Source organism: Simochromis diagramma, unplaced genomic scaffold (genome assembly GCF_900408965.1).
Source record: "Simochromis diagramma unplaced genomic scaffold, fSimDia1.1 OVJJ01000602.1, whole genome shotgun sequence".
Taxonomy (NCBI): domain Eukaryota; kingdom Metazoa; phylum Chordata; class Actinopteri; order Cichliformes; family Cichlidae; genus Simochromis; species Simochromis diagramma.
In genome coordinates, this window is record NW_024387040.1 from 7659704 (window position 1) to 7677992 (window position 18289).

The 18289-nt window shown below is 41.3% G+C and overlaps 1 protein-coding gene across 2 annotated transcripts in view; it reads right to left on the reverse strand.

Moving 5' to 3' along the window:
- The window catches only part of ptprn2 (protein tyrosine phosphatase receptor type N2), a 144727-nt gene that overhangs the window by 110523 nt on the left and 15915 nt on the right, over positions 1 to 18289 (reverse strand). For both annotated transcript variants that reach the window (XM_040044395.1, XM_040044394.1), the window contains exons 2-3: positions 15247 to 15297; positions 5351 to 5464 (exon numbers count right to left, since the gene is read on the reverse strand). In XM_040044395.1, coding sequence (XP_039900329.1) covers positions 5351 to 5464; positions 15247 to 15297 — 165 coding nt within the window. The remainder of the gene's footprint in view (positions 1 to 5350; positions 5465 to 15246; positions 15298 to 18289) is intronic.

An 18289-nucleotide genomic window follows, 5' to 3' on the forward strand; every position in this document is an offset into this window, starting at 1 on the left:
TTTCAACACTGCAGAATGTCTTCATTAGCCGGGTTTCTCACCCATACACGCTGGATATTCTCATAGATATTCATAAGCACCAGATGAGGATCTGAGCAATGCAGAGTAGCTACAGATGCCTCTAGTCATTCTTGGCAGCAGTGAATGGAGCACAAAGCAGCGTATGTTGTCACTGTTCTGGAACGCAGCTCAGCCATCCATCCGTACAACAATGACAGTTAACTACCCGTGGCTTACGCAGTGTGGTGTATACTTGCTATATATTACAGTGGTGATCATCATTTATGCCATCATCAGCGGGCGATGGGAGGATCGGGCCTGGCTTCAGCCCTAAAGGATCCATATGGCACCTGCAGTTTACTGTAGCGGGTTAAATAGGTTCAAGTGGTAAATGCGCAATGGCGCCGCAACAGGATGAGGCCGGCTTCATCGACTGTGACACCTCTATCCCCTCTGTCTCCTGGGGAATGCGTTCATTTCCATACATACCAATGTTTTGTCTGCGTGCGATGGGCCCCACTTGAGGAAAAAAGTATGCCGGCGCAAATTACAGAATCAAAATGAGCCATTTTATAAAAGAAAAAAAGTCAGGGAGAAAAGTGGTGGGGCCTTTACGGTTGGGCTCCTCTCAATCAACCTCTCCGCTGATTATCCTGGCACTGAGGAGCTAAATGTCATGCAAATTCATCTGTAAGTCCAGAGAAAGAGCAGGTTCCATCATCAAGTGCTGCCGCTTTTCGCCTGTTAAGGATAGCATCCCGTCTCAGGCAAATGCCTCAGTTAATTAACGCCTTGCCATTAGTGCAACAGCTTTCAAACAAGCAAGATATTTCTGTTGGCCTCCTGTCTGTTTTCTGTGTGACAGAGGGAGAGGGAGTGTGTGGGGGGCTCCTAAATATTCAAAGCCTATTAGATGGGATCCTGTCTACATGACTTGTTGTTTCATGTGGTGTTTTTTCTTTTTTTGAAATGCAGATTTTTCCCTTTCCTTCACTTCTTTGCACTAACTGATTTAAAGGCATTCATGGAAAAGAGCTTGAATTACTTAGCAGCAAGTTCTGTTTAATTAGTCGAAATGTGAAATGTGTCAATCTGAATTTGACAAGTGCATTAAATCAATGTAGGCTCTGTTATATGAATGCACATGCTGTATGAGTGCCATTTGTAACATACTGCTGCATTTGCTGTGGGGTTCATGTTAGTACTCAGAACTCAGTACTCTCACACCTCAATAAATAAAATTTAATGAAAGCGTAAAAGCTCCAGCCCCACCTAGATTTAGCTATTCTCGTCCCAGTTAAATGCTAATATATGTTTATATGGTGCATAGAACATCTACAGTACAAGAGTGCAAAGACGTGTAGTTAAACTGCAGCAAATAATTTGCTCTGAGTCAAAGCCTGCAGCAGAAAGTAGCCAGAGTCACACTGAATGATTGAGTAGATCCCCCGTGTTTTCCTTATAACAACTCCAGTTTTCATGCAGCACATTAGCCTGTAAGTGTATCTTTTCTCCCCGCTGCTATCTAGCTAGGCTGTGAAGGAACAGACAGAGTGGAACATGGTGAACAACAACAGCAGTTTTAGTTGCTTGTTTGTCAAGGAAAGCAGGTTTGCGCAGGATCCGAAGCAGGACCACGAGTAACCTGTTGTTTCCGTACCGCTGGAGGGACACGATGTCAGTTTATGGTCACTGAGTCTCCCTGACCGATGATTCCTGTCAATAGAACTAATGCAACTGTCACAGTGCATCATCTTATTTGACTTGTCTGTATGAGACTATGTGCTGCTCTACAGAGGGTCACGAAATCAATCAACTTTAGGTTACTGCAGTTTGATATGCTCCATCAACTTTATATTACCAGTCTTGCATTCTGACATAATTCTTTCTGATGTTTAACTTGTGGCGCTCGAAAGCATAAAAACTGATCTGGACCTAGTATGAACTGTACTCACCTTCTAGGAGCACAACTGCTTGCTAAGTCCCTCCTCCTCCATAGCTACGGTTGCTATGTCTGTAAATGAATGAGGTAAAAGTAGAGCTACACTCGCTCTAGCCAGGGCTAGTAGCTCGCTATCGACACTGAGCTTCTAGCATCTTCAGGAATTTCGGTAGACTCAGGCAGAGATTGTTTAAAAGACCCAGGTATGAGTTGCAGTCAAAATTTTTGTAACAGCACCTTTAATAACAAAGCAAAACCTTCTCCGCCCTTCAAGGTCCTGTGCTCCTTGGAGAACTCCTCCTTTGTTCTTTAGCTAGCTCCTTGGTCCAGTTTTGGCCTCACTTGCACATGTGCGCGTATTCATAATACCATGGCCTACAAACTTGTATCAACTTTTATGTTAAACTAACCCATGTTTTATGCCACGGATTATCGTAGGTGATGATAGCTGGGCCTTGGGACAGAAAGCAAACAGAAGTCATGAAGAATGAGCATCAGGTAAAGAGCACAACCAGGAGATTGCTTGTTGTTTTTCCCAGATTAAATGAATTCCCCCACCATTACACTGGCAATGTGGACATCTCAAAACATCTGAGTACAAACGACCTGAACTTCGATGCATTTGTGCGCCCGCTCACAGCATAGTTAAAAGGCATGAGTTTTTCTGGCCACAGCAACACAGTCATCACCCACCATCTGCTCTACTGCCCAGATTTGGCTCTCTACAACGTCTTCCTCCTTTCCAAAATATAACTAAAATTTCAGCATTGCTGTTACAGAGGAGATGTGGATTACAAAAGCAGTATATGTGGCGAGGGCAGAAGCACTGCGAGCAGTGTAGCGGTTAATGGGGAAATTATGGTCCAGTGATGGTAGCGCGTGGGCAGATAGATGGGCAGTTTTGGACTGCCTATCTGTCTGCAGTGGTTGAAAACTCCTCTCTGTAGACTCTCCGCAGACAAATACCTTCGTAAACGACAGGACACATCTGCAGTGGCATAAATCAAGCATCAAAAGCAGACGACCACAAAAGAGATAGTGGTCAAGTTTATGAGTTGAGTTCTAGAAGTTGTCCGATGCACCTAATTTTGCTAATTTATTTCTCTTAACTTCTACTGGGAGAACTTTATTGCACTCTCTCTGTGACCTTACCTTCAGTTCATCTGCTTTGTTAGCCACTCCCATCACCCGGTGAAACAGAGACCAGAGGAGAGGACAGAATATAACATGACACAAAAAACACAGGAGAACCCACTGCCCTCCACAAAGTAGGGAAAGCACTGCTGTGATTGGAAAATTGCTGTTCCAGTGAGGGCTTTAGAGAACGGTCAATTAAATACTTCATCATTTGAATATATTGAACATCAAATTCAAATCGCTGCAGTAACTGAATTAGCTCCTGTGTGTATAGTCACACAATCCAAGGCTACAGCAGCACACATATTTAGCAGAGCCGTAATGATCCCAAAGCTGTATGACAGCAGTCTAGCTATATGAAAAGTGTAGGAAGACTGCAGCTGTGCACAGGTGAATACTAACTAAGCTTTAGATGACGTGTAATATAAAAGTCATTTGCAGCTGGATGACAGCGTCTTGCATTCAAGAGGTATTGTGGTGAAAATTTAATACCAGACAATGTGCTCTGCCAATGGGGGCACATCCAGACAACCCAAGCCCTTTTGTACAAGGGTCAGTTTCTATTGATCTGAATGACATTGGTGTTGTGCATTGAGCAGAGATTGTGTGATTTCTACCTGCAAGATAAAGAGGATTGTAAATCGATTCCATTGATGTTTTTTTCCCTCCCCTTCATCTCTTCAATTTGGGTTACAGTACAATGGTCTCTATAACCCCGTCTAGCCTCAAAAAAGGGTCCCCAATGTCTCAAAGATGACACTTCAATAGCTGTTGAGCTGATAAGAATAACGTGCCACCGAGCATTAACAGTGCATTGTGGACTCATCCGAAGATAATGCTCCGTGTCTGTGGATGTAATTCTACGAGACAGAATGGGCGAGCATGTTTCAAAGTGATGATGTCATGTTTGTGGTGTCGGGAGTCTTAAAATACAAGGTCACCGAAGAAGTCTCATAATGAAATGAAAAAGAGTTAAACACCTCTTAAAACAGAGCAGAAAAAAAACATTTACACACCGGATCTCTTCTCATCCACCTCGCTCTCATTTGTTTATTTCTAAGCAGTAATTAGAATAAATGTGTGGTCTCGCCTAGCTTAATATTCATCACTCCATTTTCTCCCTCTTTTTTTTTCTTTCTTTTTTTTGATTTTCTCTGGCCGGCTGCTTACTCTTAATGATTTTCAACACTGGTTTACGCCTGTTAAAAGATATTAAGCTCAGAGTGGCCTGCAAAGCCAATTACGCTTGGAGGGCTGAGCGGCCGGTCACGGTCTGTGTTAAAGGTGTCTACTGCCCCCTGGTGGGTCATAGCTGCAGTTACAAACATGTATTTTCTTGGTACCTATTCATTTTAACGAGTTTATAATGAACGTTCCCGTCTATGCTGAATTGTAGACATGTTTCCTCTTTTTGCATGTTCATCTGACCTGCTGTGCACACGCTCAGGCATTTAATTGGATGTAATTAATTAGGAACGTACTGCCTGAACATGTTGTGTCTACATTTATACTTATAATGAGTACCAAATTACATATTTGCTTCCAGGAAACATGCTATTAAATTATTAAATCACAGGCCCGTGAAATGAAATACTATCGTTTGCTTCATATTTTCCATTGTACACAGAATTTAAGCTATTTTTTCCCCTCTGATTCATGCTTCCTAATTAGCGCTGGCGTTCACACTGTATCAGCAAGAGAAGACTTTGTTCCCCACAACTAGTATAAGACATGAATATCAATTTTCCCACATTAGATGCACTGATTATACAAAATCCAAAGGAATGCTGGCATGTCTCCATGATAGGAAACAAGAAACAGATATTTGGAATTCCTACTGATTTCCATCTAAATTAGATGCACATATAGTTAGTTCTTATGTAATATATCTCTGAAGATGTATAGCCATGAAAAAAATATATATATATAAAAAAAATCACTGCCAGCTGCCAGTGAGTGAGCAGTACACACTGTCTGAAGTGATTACACTGCACACCTCACAGCCTTTCATCCACAAAATTAGCTTTAAATGTCTGAGCGGCATACGTGCTGGTCTGATTGGCTGCCAGAGTTAGGCGATGGGGGCACAACAATAGCCTGATATGAGTCAAATGACCTGTTCTAGCTCTCTGGTGGTGCGCTGCGCCTAGCCAAAGAGACAGCTTGGCTTATTTGGCTTGCGTTGCACCATGGCAGTTGACAGGCATTTGCTGCGACTGATGCCGAAGAGACAAAAAGAAAGTTGGACAAAGATGGACAGGCTGTTTGTACCTCTGTGAGCCAGTTTCTGGAGGAGGATCCTGAGACGTTGCAGAGCAGACGAAGAAATATCGTACGTGTGCAGGTCTGCACCGGCCAGTTCTTGGCACCTTCCAAACACTCCATCTACAGAGAGGAAAATGGTGAAAACAGGTTCATGAGTGTTTTTTCTTTTTACAGCTTAAAGTGAGAAACAAACGCACACACACAATTTTACATCCCCTTTTTTGTGGCTTTGATGATGTAAAGGCAAAATGTTATATTTATGTGAGGCACCTGCCGTGCCTCATACCTCTGGTTTCCTGTTTTTGGGGAGCTAATAGCTGACATTTTTTCCTCCGACAGCACCACGATAAGCCGGCGTTCATGGCAGGAAGGACTTTATCGGGAACCCCAGTAATCTCCCTATCAGCAGGCCTCCTGCCTCACTCAATACAAGTTGCTAGGCAACCCACGCCACAGAGCCCCTATCAGCCCCATAATTCAATGGATGGTGTAGACCTCTGAAAGATGCCGAGGCTCCGGGGGTCAGGAGGGAGTGTGTAGATGCAAGGCCTAGAATATAAATGACCCGTGTTGTCACCTTCTCTCAGCTTGGAAGATAAATCCATGCGTCTTGTTTGCTAAACTCACTAAAGGAAAGTCTAAGAAGATCTCTGGAGATGAATCCTGCAGTTTCAATCTGAGCTACTTCCTCCACGAGCGTGCACTCATATGTGTGCAATCATCTATGCTGCCACGTGAGAGTATGTGTAAGGGATGCCGCTGTGATTAGCTGTGATTTAATGATGTGAATCAGCACTTGGCCATGCACCACAGCTTCCCATTAATTAGCCCCAAGATGTCAGACAATGACAGCAAACATCAATGCTATGAGTGATATTTAATGACACATCGGGAAACAAAGCATACGCAAAAACTGATGTCCACTACATACTGCAACTTTCTGCCTAGGGTTCTGAAAACAGACAAGTGCAAATCAAACGATTTATGATATATTTTTCAATCACAGACGGTAGTCAGAAGTTTCCTTAGCTTTTTCTTTTTCCAGGGTGGAATAATTGTACATTTAATGACTTTAGAAACAAGAACTGGGTGCACAAATTTGAATTTATTTTGGATTTCCTGTAACCTACACTGGGACACATATGGTCAGACGAGACAAAGATTGAGCTACTGTATGCAGGAAACAGAAGAAATCACAAGAAATCATTAAAAGCCGAAATGACCATGATCAGTGGATGTCTCTCTGCATTAAGAGTGAAACATCTCTTTTGGAGATCAAGCTTAGTGTTAATTCAGGTAAATAAGTTACGCTCAGGTGCAATCATTTGATACCGTTCTACACGTCCAATTAGCAATCCAGTCTTATATGAGGCTCAATATTTTGAGCTGTATGGGCCTGTCTGAAGTTACTGCATAACTGCAAGCCACTTTACAACCCACCTCCAGTCTATAACCTCCTTTTCACTTCTTTTCATGCCTTCTCTGGCTTAATCAGATGTTTAGTATTCTGTGTCGGTTCTCCCGACTCCTTCTTTCTCCATATACAAGTGGATAGTGATTGGGTGTGTCCTACAGCACAGCCATACCACCAAATATAAATGGCTGCAAATGGAAACAGCAGTTTTCTTTTGGCTACAGTGATTCTGCGTGAAAGATAATAATGTGATGTCTAACGATGCTCTAAATTGAATTCTTAGTTTTAACGAGATGCGGGTGTGTCCCTCTCCAGCTTCCCCCCCTCTTCCCTGTGAATCATTAAATGACAGCTCTGTACAGGAATAAGCCTGTGGGAGGAGGTGAATTAGCATAGACAGCACGGTGCAACGCTCCGGAGTTATTTCGAGAACTCCAACGGCGCAGAGGAAAACTTCCCACCTACAGACTCAGATCATCACAGACGTGTGTGCATCACAGAACGTCAACTGTCTCCTTCCTCTTTGCCAACAATCCCTCTTTTTTTTTTTCCGGGTGTCGCAGTTGATATGATCCCAAAATAAGAGTGTTTTGTGATATATTTTTATAAATTATTACACTATCAGTGACAATTATGTAAGAAATAAAGGGAGGCTGGTGACATAACAAGTGACGGAAAACTGTTCAATGTTTGATGCTCTGCATCCTTCACTGGTTTCCATGGTGATGGCACATGTTACTTCCTTCTCTGTTGTCAGGGACATTCCCGATGGCAACCAGATATGAAAACACACACACACACTGTGATTTAGTGCATTAAATATAGAAGTCAGGTGTTTAACAACAAAGAAATCCTTGTTTGGCAAATATAACAGTTGACTGGTCTATCGAGGTGGTGCCGAGCCATTCAGAGCCACATGCACAATGAATCACAAAGCATTATCCTGTCACTTTAGTGAGTATATTTACAATATTGAGGAGATCAAAACAAGCAGGAATGGTTATTGTAGCTGACAGCTTGGAGGAAAACACATTTTTCTTTCCTTCTATTTTTTTGACAGATAAAAAAACAACATTTTAATTCCAGGCCTGGAGGTTCCCAGCATGTGTTTGGTATGCAGAGGGTTGACACGTGGGAATCAGTCAAACGGCAAAATAATTTTCCTAAAATATGTCACTATGAGTGGAACGGATCTATGAATGTCCGAACCGTCCAGCTGAAGTCTATTTGCAGTGATTTTCTGATCATCTCCTGCGAGGCTTAAGGGAGCATTAAGCTGACGATACATCAGTATGTGCTGTCTTGCAGTGGCAAGACTGCAGCGCAATTAAAGCTCAATCAATGTAATCCATAATACATAAAGTAGGTCACAGAATCAATCAATTGATCAGCCCTCAAATGCACCATCCCATAAATCAGTGATGTTCAAGAGAAGCTGTGACTGGATAAGCAGCACGTTGGCAGGAATAAAGAAGATTTTCAGCTGAAAAAGGTAAAGCGCTCTAAATCCAGGCACGTCTCTCCTCTCGCTGTGACAGACAGAGAGACGCCCGGCTGCTGCTAAAGCTATTTAAACTGTGAAAGCTAATGCTCTTGGATAACATGAGGAAACACTAAAGCTGACAGTCAGCAAAGCATTTCCAAAAGACTGTACATTCAGAAGATGAGGCAGACGGACCCAGGAGACAAATTAAGATTTATTGGAACAGGTGTATTAGCGCCGCAACTCATGTTATGAAAATAAATAGACTCAGATCAACGCACCGAGTCCGGCCAGATGTAGTCTGCAAATAAGGAACAATGTATGGGAACAAAAGCTAAAGTGATCAGGATATGATTAATGAAGTGTTTACAGGTTATTCTGGGCTTCCTGTGTGGCAGTTGTGGCTTTGAAATGATAATTATATTTATGCATGCTCTGTAATGCACATGGAAATACAGAAATGAATAAAGATAAATCAGACTTTCAGATCAAAACATACCGCCTGTTGAATATGGCTGTGGGGCATAAATCATCTCTATTATTACATTTTTCCTTCCCCTGAAGAGCTCATGTCTTTTGTTAAACCTGCTGTAGCATCTTTTAATACTTACAGTTACTTTACTCGGCACTTCATACATGATTATTCCTGGATTTGCCTCCTGAGCTCTGGCGCTCTTTCTCTGTCCTTGCAGATTTTTTTTTGTATTGTTTTGATATGATGGATTTTGTAGTGGTTACTTAAGGTGTTTATGCTGCATTTGCACTTGTTGCTGATCAATAGAAGCATCACCTAAATAGCTTAAATCTGAAATAAAGTCTGGATGTTTCAGACAATATTGGCCCGAGTGGAGGAAAGATAACCGCCAATCGATACCACACTGTTGGTTAAGTGTTTAATAGTGTGCCCCGAGGGAAACATGTAGCACTTATCCGCTGTACTTTAGCCTAGCTTATGATAGCAGTAAGCCACAGACTTTGGAGAGCTGCATCAAATTAAAATGCATTTCCCGGGTAATCACATATGCTTTTAGAACAACGTCTAGAAAAGCATTCCCTGAAGACGAGGGTAAAGATTTGAAGCATTGCATTAAAAATGAGACATGACGGCAGGAAGTCAGATGGTATGTTTAAGGATATTAAATGATCTACCTAATCTACAGTTCATACTGAAGCATCTTTGTTCAAAATCTTACTTCTTTTTAAATAAGTTAGGGTATTCAGTGGATGGCTGTCACGTTTTATTGTCTCCAGTATTAAACAAGTAGGTGGGTTTAGCCTCATCTTTTGCACCAAGTGAGGGAAAAAAACTGAGCTGGAATTTTTGAATTTTAGCAAGAAATAACCAACTGACAGCAAACAGACTTTTCAACCCGCCAAGGTCTCTTTGAAGACGGGAAGATTAGCTAGTGAGCATGCTGATACCTGTCGTAGTCTTGTATTATATCATATTTTTACAAACAATTTAAAAAAAATTTAAGTCTCATCACATATTAGCTCATTCTCGCTAGCTACAGTTAATAAAATCTGCAAGGAAGCAGTTAATTGTGATTTTAGCTGACAAATTAATGTTAAATTATAAAATATTGTCATGCTAAAGCTCAGTGTGATCAAAGAAAGCGTAGCTGAAACGTTTAGACAATCATTTGCACCAGTGGTTTAGGTTTGGCTTAAAAGGGGGTTAATATGTTGCTATGGATGCGGTAAATTTTGGGTCTTATGTTCGTGATGAATAGAGATTGATTAGTAAAGAGCTGTTTTCATGCTTTTGAGTGCAAAAATAAGAATGTGTTTTCATAAGCACTGAAAACGATAGTCAGTCACATATAAAATGATGCAACCCTTCCCTGCCCTCAGCCACCCTGCATGGCAACAGGCCGGGTGAAGAACGGTTGGCCCAGCCCAGAATAAACCAGGTTACTCCTTCGGGGACCTGAGGAAGAGTTGATGTGGCAGACCTAGTTACTCCCACACATCATGTGTCTGTGCAGTAGATGCTGCTCATCAGGAGTCCAATGGAGAATGACAGAGCAAGACTGAGTGTGCCGATGAGGCAACTAAATAATGTTTCATTACTTGCATATTAGGTACAACATTAATCTAACATTAGTCTTTTTTGCCTGTATATATTTTCCTACAGTGAACAAGCACAGCGCAGTAATTGCATTTCGGTTGGAGACGGATTCTGTGAGCACGGCAAAATAAATAAATAAAAGCTAAAATGAAAATACGACTAGAGGCCAATCTTGCATGGGGATCACACCGGCTACATGCTGACGCTCTAGCCTGTGAGTACCCAGTTTATTACTAAACTGTTACGTGATAAGATGAGTACTCGGTACCCGTGGGCTGAATTTGGTCTTCATTTTGAACTCACACGCCTGGTAAATTTTGCGTATCCGGTCACAAATCTGTCCACTTCCATACAAACAAACACACGAACACCTGCCAAAGTACTCAAAAACATATTTAGATGTTCCTGCCTCGAGGTGCCTCGAGGATCATATTCTGCCATGATGACGCTCTCACACACAGACTCACAAGCTGTGCTGCGGCTGATGCAAACAGACAAATCTCCAAAGAAATGATCATCCACATTACATTCTTCATGAGTCTTCATGTTCTTATGTATCCACACTAAGACACTCTTGTCTACCTCGGGGTATTTTATTGTGAAGGTGTCAGCAGTTTTTTTTCTATTTTGCTTCCTTTTACCAAAGCAGGCCGTGTAATTAAAGTTTTTTTTTTAATATATTATTTTCTGTACTCTCTGCTTTTTCCCCATTTCCTCTGAAACTGGGTTAATATGGAAATCAAGGAGGAGGTCTCCCAATTTGTGCTAACTTCCAAAGTCTACCCACTCCCTCTCAATAGAAGATAATCCCAATCCTTTAAAAAAACACACACACACACACATCTCAGAACAGTGTTTCAGCATTTCTAGAAATAACTTTATCTAATTTTTTTTTTCACTTCAGTGCAGAGTCAACACAATCAGCCAACTAGTATTTCCAACCCTTTAAAGATTTCGGGTATTCATGGCCTCGAAGATTGAAGCAGTAGTAGCCATCAGTTTAACATTGTATTAAATAAAGTCATGTTTTTTTTTTTAAATGGAAGCCATGTTAGCGTAGATGGGACTGATGACGAGAGCAGGAAGTCAAAAACAGGAGCACCCTAGAGAAACTGGTGGTGGATTTTCAAAATAAAAGATCTTTTGCAGATTCTGCTTCTAAGCAGTGTGGAGTTCTGCGAGGGTCATTGCCGGAGGCATGAGATCACAGACACCCACCCAATTATGTGGCATTTTAGGTGTAGTTTTGTGCTAAAGTAAGCTAACTATAGATGCTAGTTGTTGCTTGATATTTATAGTGCAGGCATGAGTGGCATCAATGGTCTCATCTTTGTAAAATGTTGAACAAATCTTTAATGATACGTCTCTGTTCTCCAGGTATGTGGTTACTGCAGCCACAATTATTAATTTTGAACCCTTGTAGTGTTGCCACAGAGTGCAAAAACCAGTTGATTAATTGATTAGTTAGCTGACAGAAAAGTAAAGCAAAAACAATTAGGATGCATTTTATCTGTTACTTGGATAAAACCAGCCACTGGATGACTCACTGGGCTGGAAAATGTCTCAGTAATCAATAATGACAACAGCAATTAGTCGCAGGCCCAATAAAGTGTCCTGACCTGTGTATCAAAGCATTAAAAGTCATTCTTTACTTAAACAAGAGGTGTTATGTCACAGCATGATGTCCATTTTTGAGGGCCAGCTGTGGATATGGAGGTAGGGTGTTCTAGCTCCTCGAGCCAGCATGTCAAAGTATTCTTGGGCCAGACATTGAAACCGGTATTGTCCCTGATGCATAGTCAAAGTTAGATTAAAAGCACTTAATACTAGAAAAAAGAGCTTGCATGAATGTATGTGTGAATTGGTGAATTAGACTTGTAGTAAGAAAACAGTTTGAGTACTCAAACAGAGTAGAAAAAACTACCAGTCCATTTATTACCGCGATAAAAGACCACATATTGTGACTTTACAGTACTAGTGGCTTATTGTCATTAATCAGATTGTTTACTGTCAATATGCAATAGTTCCCATGTACAGTATCACTCTTATAGGACGTTGTTCACAGGCAAAAAAATCAGCTTCGTTACAAGTAAACTGTAAATTCAGTTGTTTTCCATGCTAAATTATTTGGTATCATTTTGTTCTTGGTAGCTTCAAGTGTGAAGGAGTTTTGGCATCAGTTTCAAATCAGTGTTCCTTCAACAGTATGCAAAACTATGCAGGAAGGTTTTTTCAAAATGTAATCAGATCATGCACGAGTTATCTATGATGCACGCTGGCTTCGTAATCATGTTTACAAAAATCTGAGGACATACACAAAGTTCAAAATTGAATGTTAACTCGGGTCATTCTCATCCTCTTCCTCTTATTAGCATATTAATAGTCAGTTTGATACTTTGTGTTCTGTTAGCTGTAGTTCATGTTTTGCATATAATTCTGCTGCCTGAGAAAGTGCTCGTCTTCCTCTCGTTGCCTTCATCTTGTTTGTGATACAGATTTCAGGATGAGTCTGCAGAAAGTAATTGAAAGGTGCAGACAAACAAACAGGCTCAAAGCACAGGCATTTAATCATTATGTCTGCAAGGACAAAAACAAACACGTGGACATGAAACCGCTCCATACACGTTTGACCCTTCCCTGACTTCCTGCTGCTGCTGTGTTGAATACATTAACCTTTCCCGACGACTTTCCGCGGAGACGATCCTCAATATCGACACGCTATCAATCCCCTTTAAAATTACAGCCCGCTGCGTGAGCCGCCTGAATGCCACACAGTGAAAAGCTATGACATTTCCCCTCTGTTCATCCGGTGATGCATTGTCATGGCAACCACTGAGACAGACAGGTCCGTGCTCCATGGCGAGAAGGTTTGCAGATGAGGTCGAGATCATGTGTGGTTTGGAGAAACCTCGGAATCGGAAGGGGGGAAAGCAAGACGCCGGCATCAATCATTAGATGAATGAGATCAGAGAGCTTCTGTGTGTTTATATTGTGTGGTATTATTGTTGCAGCCTGACTCACATTCAATTTTGAAGCTTTTCTTAAGTATGACTCATGCTGTATGTCTAAACTAAGAAGAATGCTGTGAGCGGGACCTTCAGTCTCCATCTATCTATATATAAATCTGTGAGCGATTAAAAATAGCTTAAGGCTTTACCTGCAGGTTCGGAGATGTTGAGACTTTAACTCCACTTTGGTGAACCTCACATTTACAAAATTTAAAACACAAGCACTTACAGCAATGACTCCAAAATTTCACTTGGTGCACAACTCCAGTTTCATGATCAGCACCAACATTAAAACTGCTGACAGGTGGACCCAATAGCATTTTGTTCCAATGCGACGTTTCGCTTGAATATCTTGGATGTGGACATTCACGTCAATGTTATACTGAAAGATACCAGTAACTTAAACATTGCATTGCAAGCAGATAAATTGACATTTTACCACAGTAAAGAGTGCAAGGCATTGACCCGGCATCCCAATGCGATCGCCATACGAGGAGTTTGACTCATGGAGGCTCCACTCATCAGGATTTTCATGACCCAAGGGATTCACGGCCAGTGTCAGTGTGTCCAACACCCCGGGCCATGCCCAAGAGACTAAAAATGCCATGTCTACAGGCGAATTCTGTTTTGGTTTATGAAGGAAACTACTCAGTGTTGGAATTTAATGTTGCAGCTAATTGGTGTAGATACAGCACCGTCGTACTGAGAGCTTTATAGTTAGCAGACTGCATTTCCTATAATATTGTGTACCACAGACAACCAGCTAATATTATAAGAAACCAAGGGTCTGAATTCCTTCTTCCTCCTCGAAACAGAGTCCAATTTGCAACACAGACATGCACAATACTGTACTAGCTTCATATGGAGCATGCTTGCCTAGAGAAAGCTGCTTTTAATAAGGAAAGCCGAAACACATCAGAATACCAGAGTATTATTTTTGTCCGTGATTCAGTTATGATCAAGTGACCAGACCTTTGTTTTCTGGTACTCATTCCCTGTAAAGAAAAAATTAGGCGTAAAGAGAAATCATGGAGCAAAAGCTGTGATATAAAAGTCAAAATAATTTCTCACACACAGTTTAAAACAAAGTTTAGTGAGCTATGACTATTTGTTGACCTTTTGTATATCGAATCTCCCACAACCAACCTAAAGTGACATTACCAAAAACCAATAAAAAGATAAATATCCAGCTGATTATTGAGGTGTCTGTTCTGTCTGCAACCACGCCTCCCTCCTACAATTTGTTTGATTAGATGTGAGAAACCCAAATGAGCATTTTTTAAAGACCTTTTTTAATGATTGGTTTCAGAGCTTTATGGTCATTTTTAATGATAATTACAGTCTCAGTCATATAGGCCTATAGACTGGTTGGCAACCCTCTGGCAACCTCCAGTCATTAGGGATGAAATGTCTATTTCCTCACTGAATGCCGGGTTAAATTGGTCGCAAAGTGGATGCTGCATCAAAACCCTCTTTGTGATTGCGTTCCACACTTTGCATGGAAGATGCCAACTTGTCTGCAAACATTTGCCAACTGCTCACTAAGAGAGCATTTGCCTTTAAAGTAAAGTTACCCGTATTGCTTTTTTAGCTTGAACCAACATGTTTCAAAAGGTGCAACCTTTACTTTGACGGCCTCTGATTCCAGTTTGTATTGCTTTCTTCACAGTTTTACTAACCAGTTTGCAAGCACTCTTGACAAGTGAGCATCTTCCATGCAAACTGCACGTCACCACAGCAAGTCTCCACCAACCACGTCCCAACATGTTGGGTAATACACAACTTTCCTTAGCAGTTGGTAGTCTCCAGCGAGTCTTTATGCCTGTGTGACTGGACTAAGGACTTAATTTTGGATAAACTTAATAAAACTTTTCAAGTGTCCTGTATATGATAAAAAGAGGTATGTGTACATGAAGGTGGACTTACCGTTGACGCAGAACTCATAGGGTGTACAGAGCTCATCTTCAAACAGGCAACCTGGAGGTCAGAGAAGGTGAAACAAAGAGGAGACAAGAAATGAAAGCAGCTCAAGTCGTTAAAGTGTTTGTCTTTGCTGCGGAGAAAATGCAATGCCAAATTAGCTACATTTTCTAAATATGTGGCAGAGCTATAAAAGTGCAGCTTAGGACTACATTAACTCTAGCCCTAGGCTTTGCCGCTAATGGCAGAGCCATCAATCATCAATTAGTGTGACTTCCCCTATCCTGTCTCTGACACTGATACCCCAACTCCATGGGCAGCGCTTCCATTTATGAATGTTGCATGAATATTAATGAGCTTTAATGCTTGGACTAAGAATGGGTGTTCCAGACTAATAAATGAACAGATGGCAGAAGCATTATGAGTAGCTGTTCCCTGTGTTCATATCTCTCTCATGTGGGAGTTGCGGCGAACAGAGGACTGATTGTTCTGCTCGCCGATCTGCACAGGTGATCCTCTACATTTACACATTTCCAGGAAAAGGCTGAGGCGTGAAAAAAAAACAAAAAAACAAAATAAAAAAAAGTGTAATTTTCTGTCTTGTACGGAGGAGGTGTTCGCACATTCAGGATCAAAATTAACTACACCGAGCACAAGATTTAGGCTAGTTCATTGAGCTCATGATACACCACTTCATGGCATTTGCAGTGCTGGTAACACACGGAGAGTCTGCAAACAACTAGGCTGAGCCTCAGTTCTGTTTCTTCAACTCTTTTATCTTTGTTTTTCCCCTCCCTCCGCTCATCATGCAGAGTGACGGAATTGGATGCACCCTCTTGGCCCGGTGGCCTCGATGGACAGCAACGAGCAGCTTGTGACCATGAATGAAGAACAGGCTGAGTAGGAGGAGAGGTGTCTGTCAGACTTCTTTAATAACGAGAAGAGATAGTTGTGGGATGTCGGATAATCAATTGGCACAGAAAGGGCAGATAATAAGGACAGGTGTGGAAGAGAGAGGAACTTTTCAGGCTTTACTTATCCAAAGTTTGTTCAAGTTTCTTCTCTCCCAGTTGGACGTGCAGGTCATTATTCTGTTGCATTATTAAAGGCTAATCTGCGTGGGAACTGGAACTTACAGGCACAGTGCGCAGCCATTTTGTTTAGGAGTCGAGGGCACATTTTATGAAATTACTCTTTTGGAAGGTAATGGCTTCAATGTGTCAGCAAAATTGCTATTTAACGATGTAGAGTGGGGCATCAACACAGAGCTGTAAGGTCGCTCAGTTCTCTGGAACAAAACTAAAAGGCAGAATGTCCCAAACTGAAGAAAAGGAACTTACTGCTCTAAAACCAAGACCATGAATTGCTTTTCCAACTCATTGTACCTGAATATTATTCTGCATCATAACGAGTATATACCTCATTTTAATGGACACATTATAGGCTAAAGGATGCCTGTATATGCACCAATATATTTTTGGAAGAGTCATTTTCAGTTATATTTGCAATTTACAAATAACTAAAACCACAACTCTAATGCTCATGGTTTAAAACCTGGGTTTCTGTCTTATATCAGAAGGTTTGCGGCAGAAAATAAACAGATGATAAACTTTCTGTGTGCTCCCTGACGGATCTGACGGATAAAAAGCCAAATATTTCCATATTTGGTGGAGTTGGTGGAGACCAAAAACAGAGTGACAAGTAGAGTGAATCATCCAGGCTAGAGGCCTGAAACAAAAATCCATATGAATGTTAATGGTAAACTTCATACAGTTTTATCAGTTTTAATATGGCAGGGTTGTACTTGTACTTGTTGGTTGTACTTCTACTGCGAAAAAAAAAATAGCCCAGAAATGCAAGTGAACACTGAGTCTAATCATATCCAGGCTAACACTTTCCAGTCATTGCTTACTATCAACACAGATACATTTAAAGAGGCTAACAAAAATCTAAAAAAGCCCCAAACAGTTACACTTTTGCTCAAGTTACTCTTTATCGTGCAGGCGGTCAATACTCATCGGATTACAAATGTTGTCCTTTGCAAACATATTCTTCACATTCATGCTTTATTATATATGAAACGTTTATGGAGATTCGGTTATCATGTACAAAGAAAAACTCAACAAATGCCCGTCGAGCAGAATTAGGCAGATACTTGTTCAAAATTAACATTCAAAGGAGCTCCATCCCCCCAAGACACCCTCAATCCCTCAAGAGCCACTTATGCCAGCTGGTGTTGAGACTGTGTCCACACAAACACGCCCCGACAAGTCTCACAACAGCACTGCTTACCAAACACAAGTCAGAGTGAACCAAATCATCACACAATGCGAAGAAATCTATGAGAAAGACTGGAGAGAATGGACTAAAAGCCAAAACAAATTAGAGAGATTATGAAATGGCAGAAAATCCGTTGACTGTCAGAGGCAGAAATCAGAAACATTCTAACCAGGCATAAGGTCAGTGACCATAAACCGGCAATGGAAGATACAAACAGAAACAAAACTGTGACAGGTGAGGTTGAAACAGAGATGCATTTCCTCTTAAGATGTAAATTACTCAGTGACGTGAGGACCACTTACTTCAACCAATTCAGATCTGTATTTCAGTGAGCTAAACAACACGACAAAATTAGAAGCAGTCCAAGGAGAAGGACACGGGGCCTATCTGGCTGCCCAGCATATATCAAAATGACACAACCTGAGTGAGGACCAGGACTGACGTACACCTGCACGTGTTGTACTGTACAGCTGTTTGCTGAACGGAGTAGAAATTAAATGAACCGATACTGATACTGTTTTTTCTGTTGATATCTTTTGATATATTTCAAAACTTTATGTATACTGTGAGTGAATGAATATTGAATGTTGTCATGTTCCTTTTCTTAACGGTGCTATCACTTGGTTTAGCTACATCTGTCACTATGGCTGTCTTCCCACTGCTATGTCCACTGTGTTAGCCATCAACAGTTTGTCCAGCTCTATCCTCTATGGAAGTGCCACAGCATCTGGGCTCGGTCATTCTCAACCACCCAATGGGTCGTGGCTTG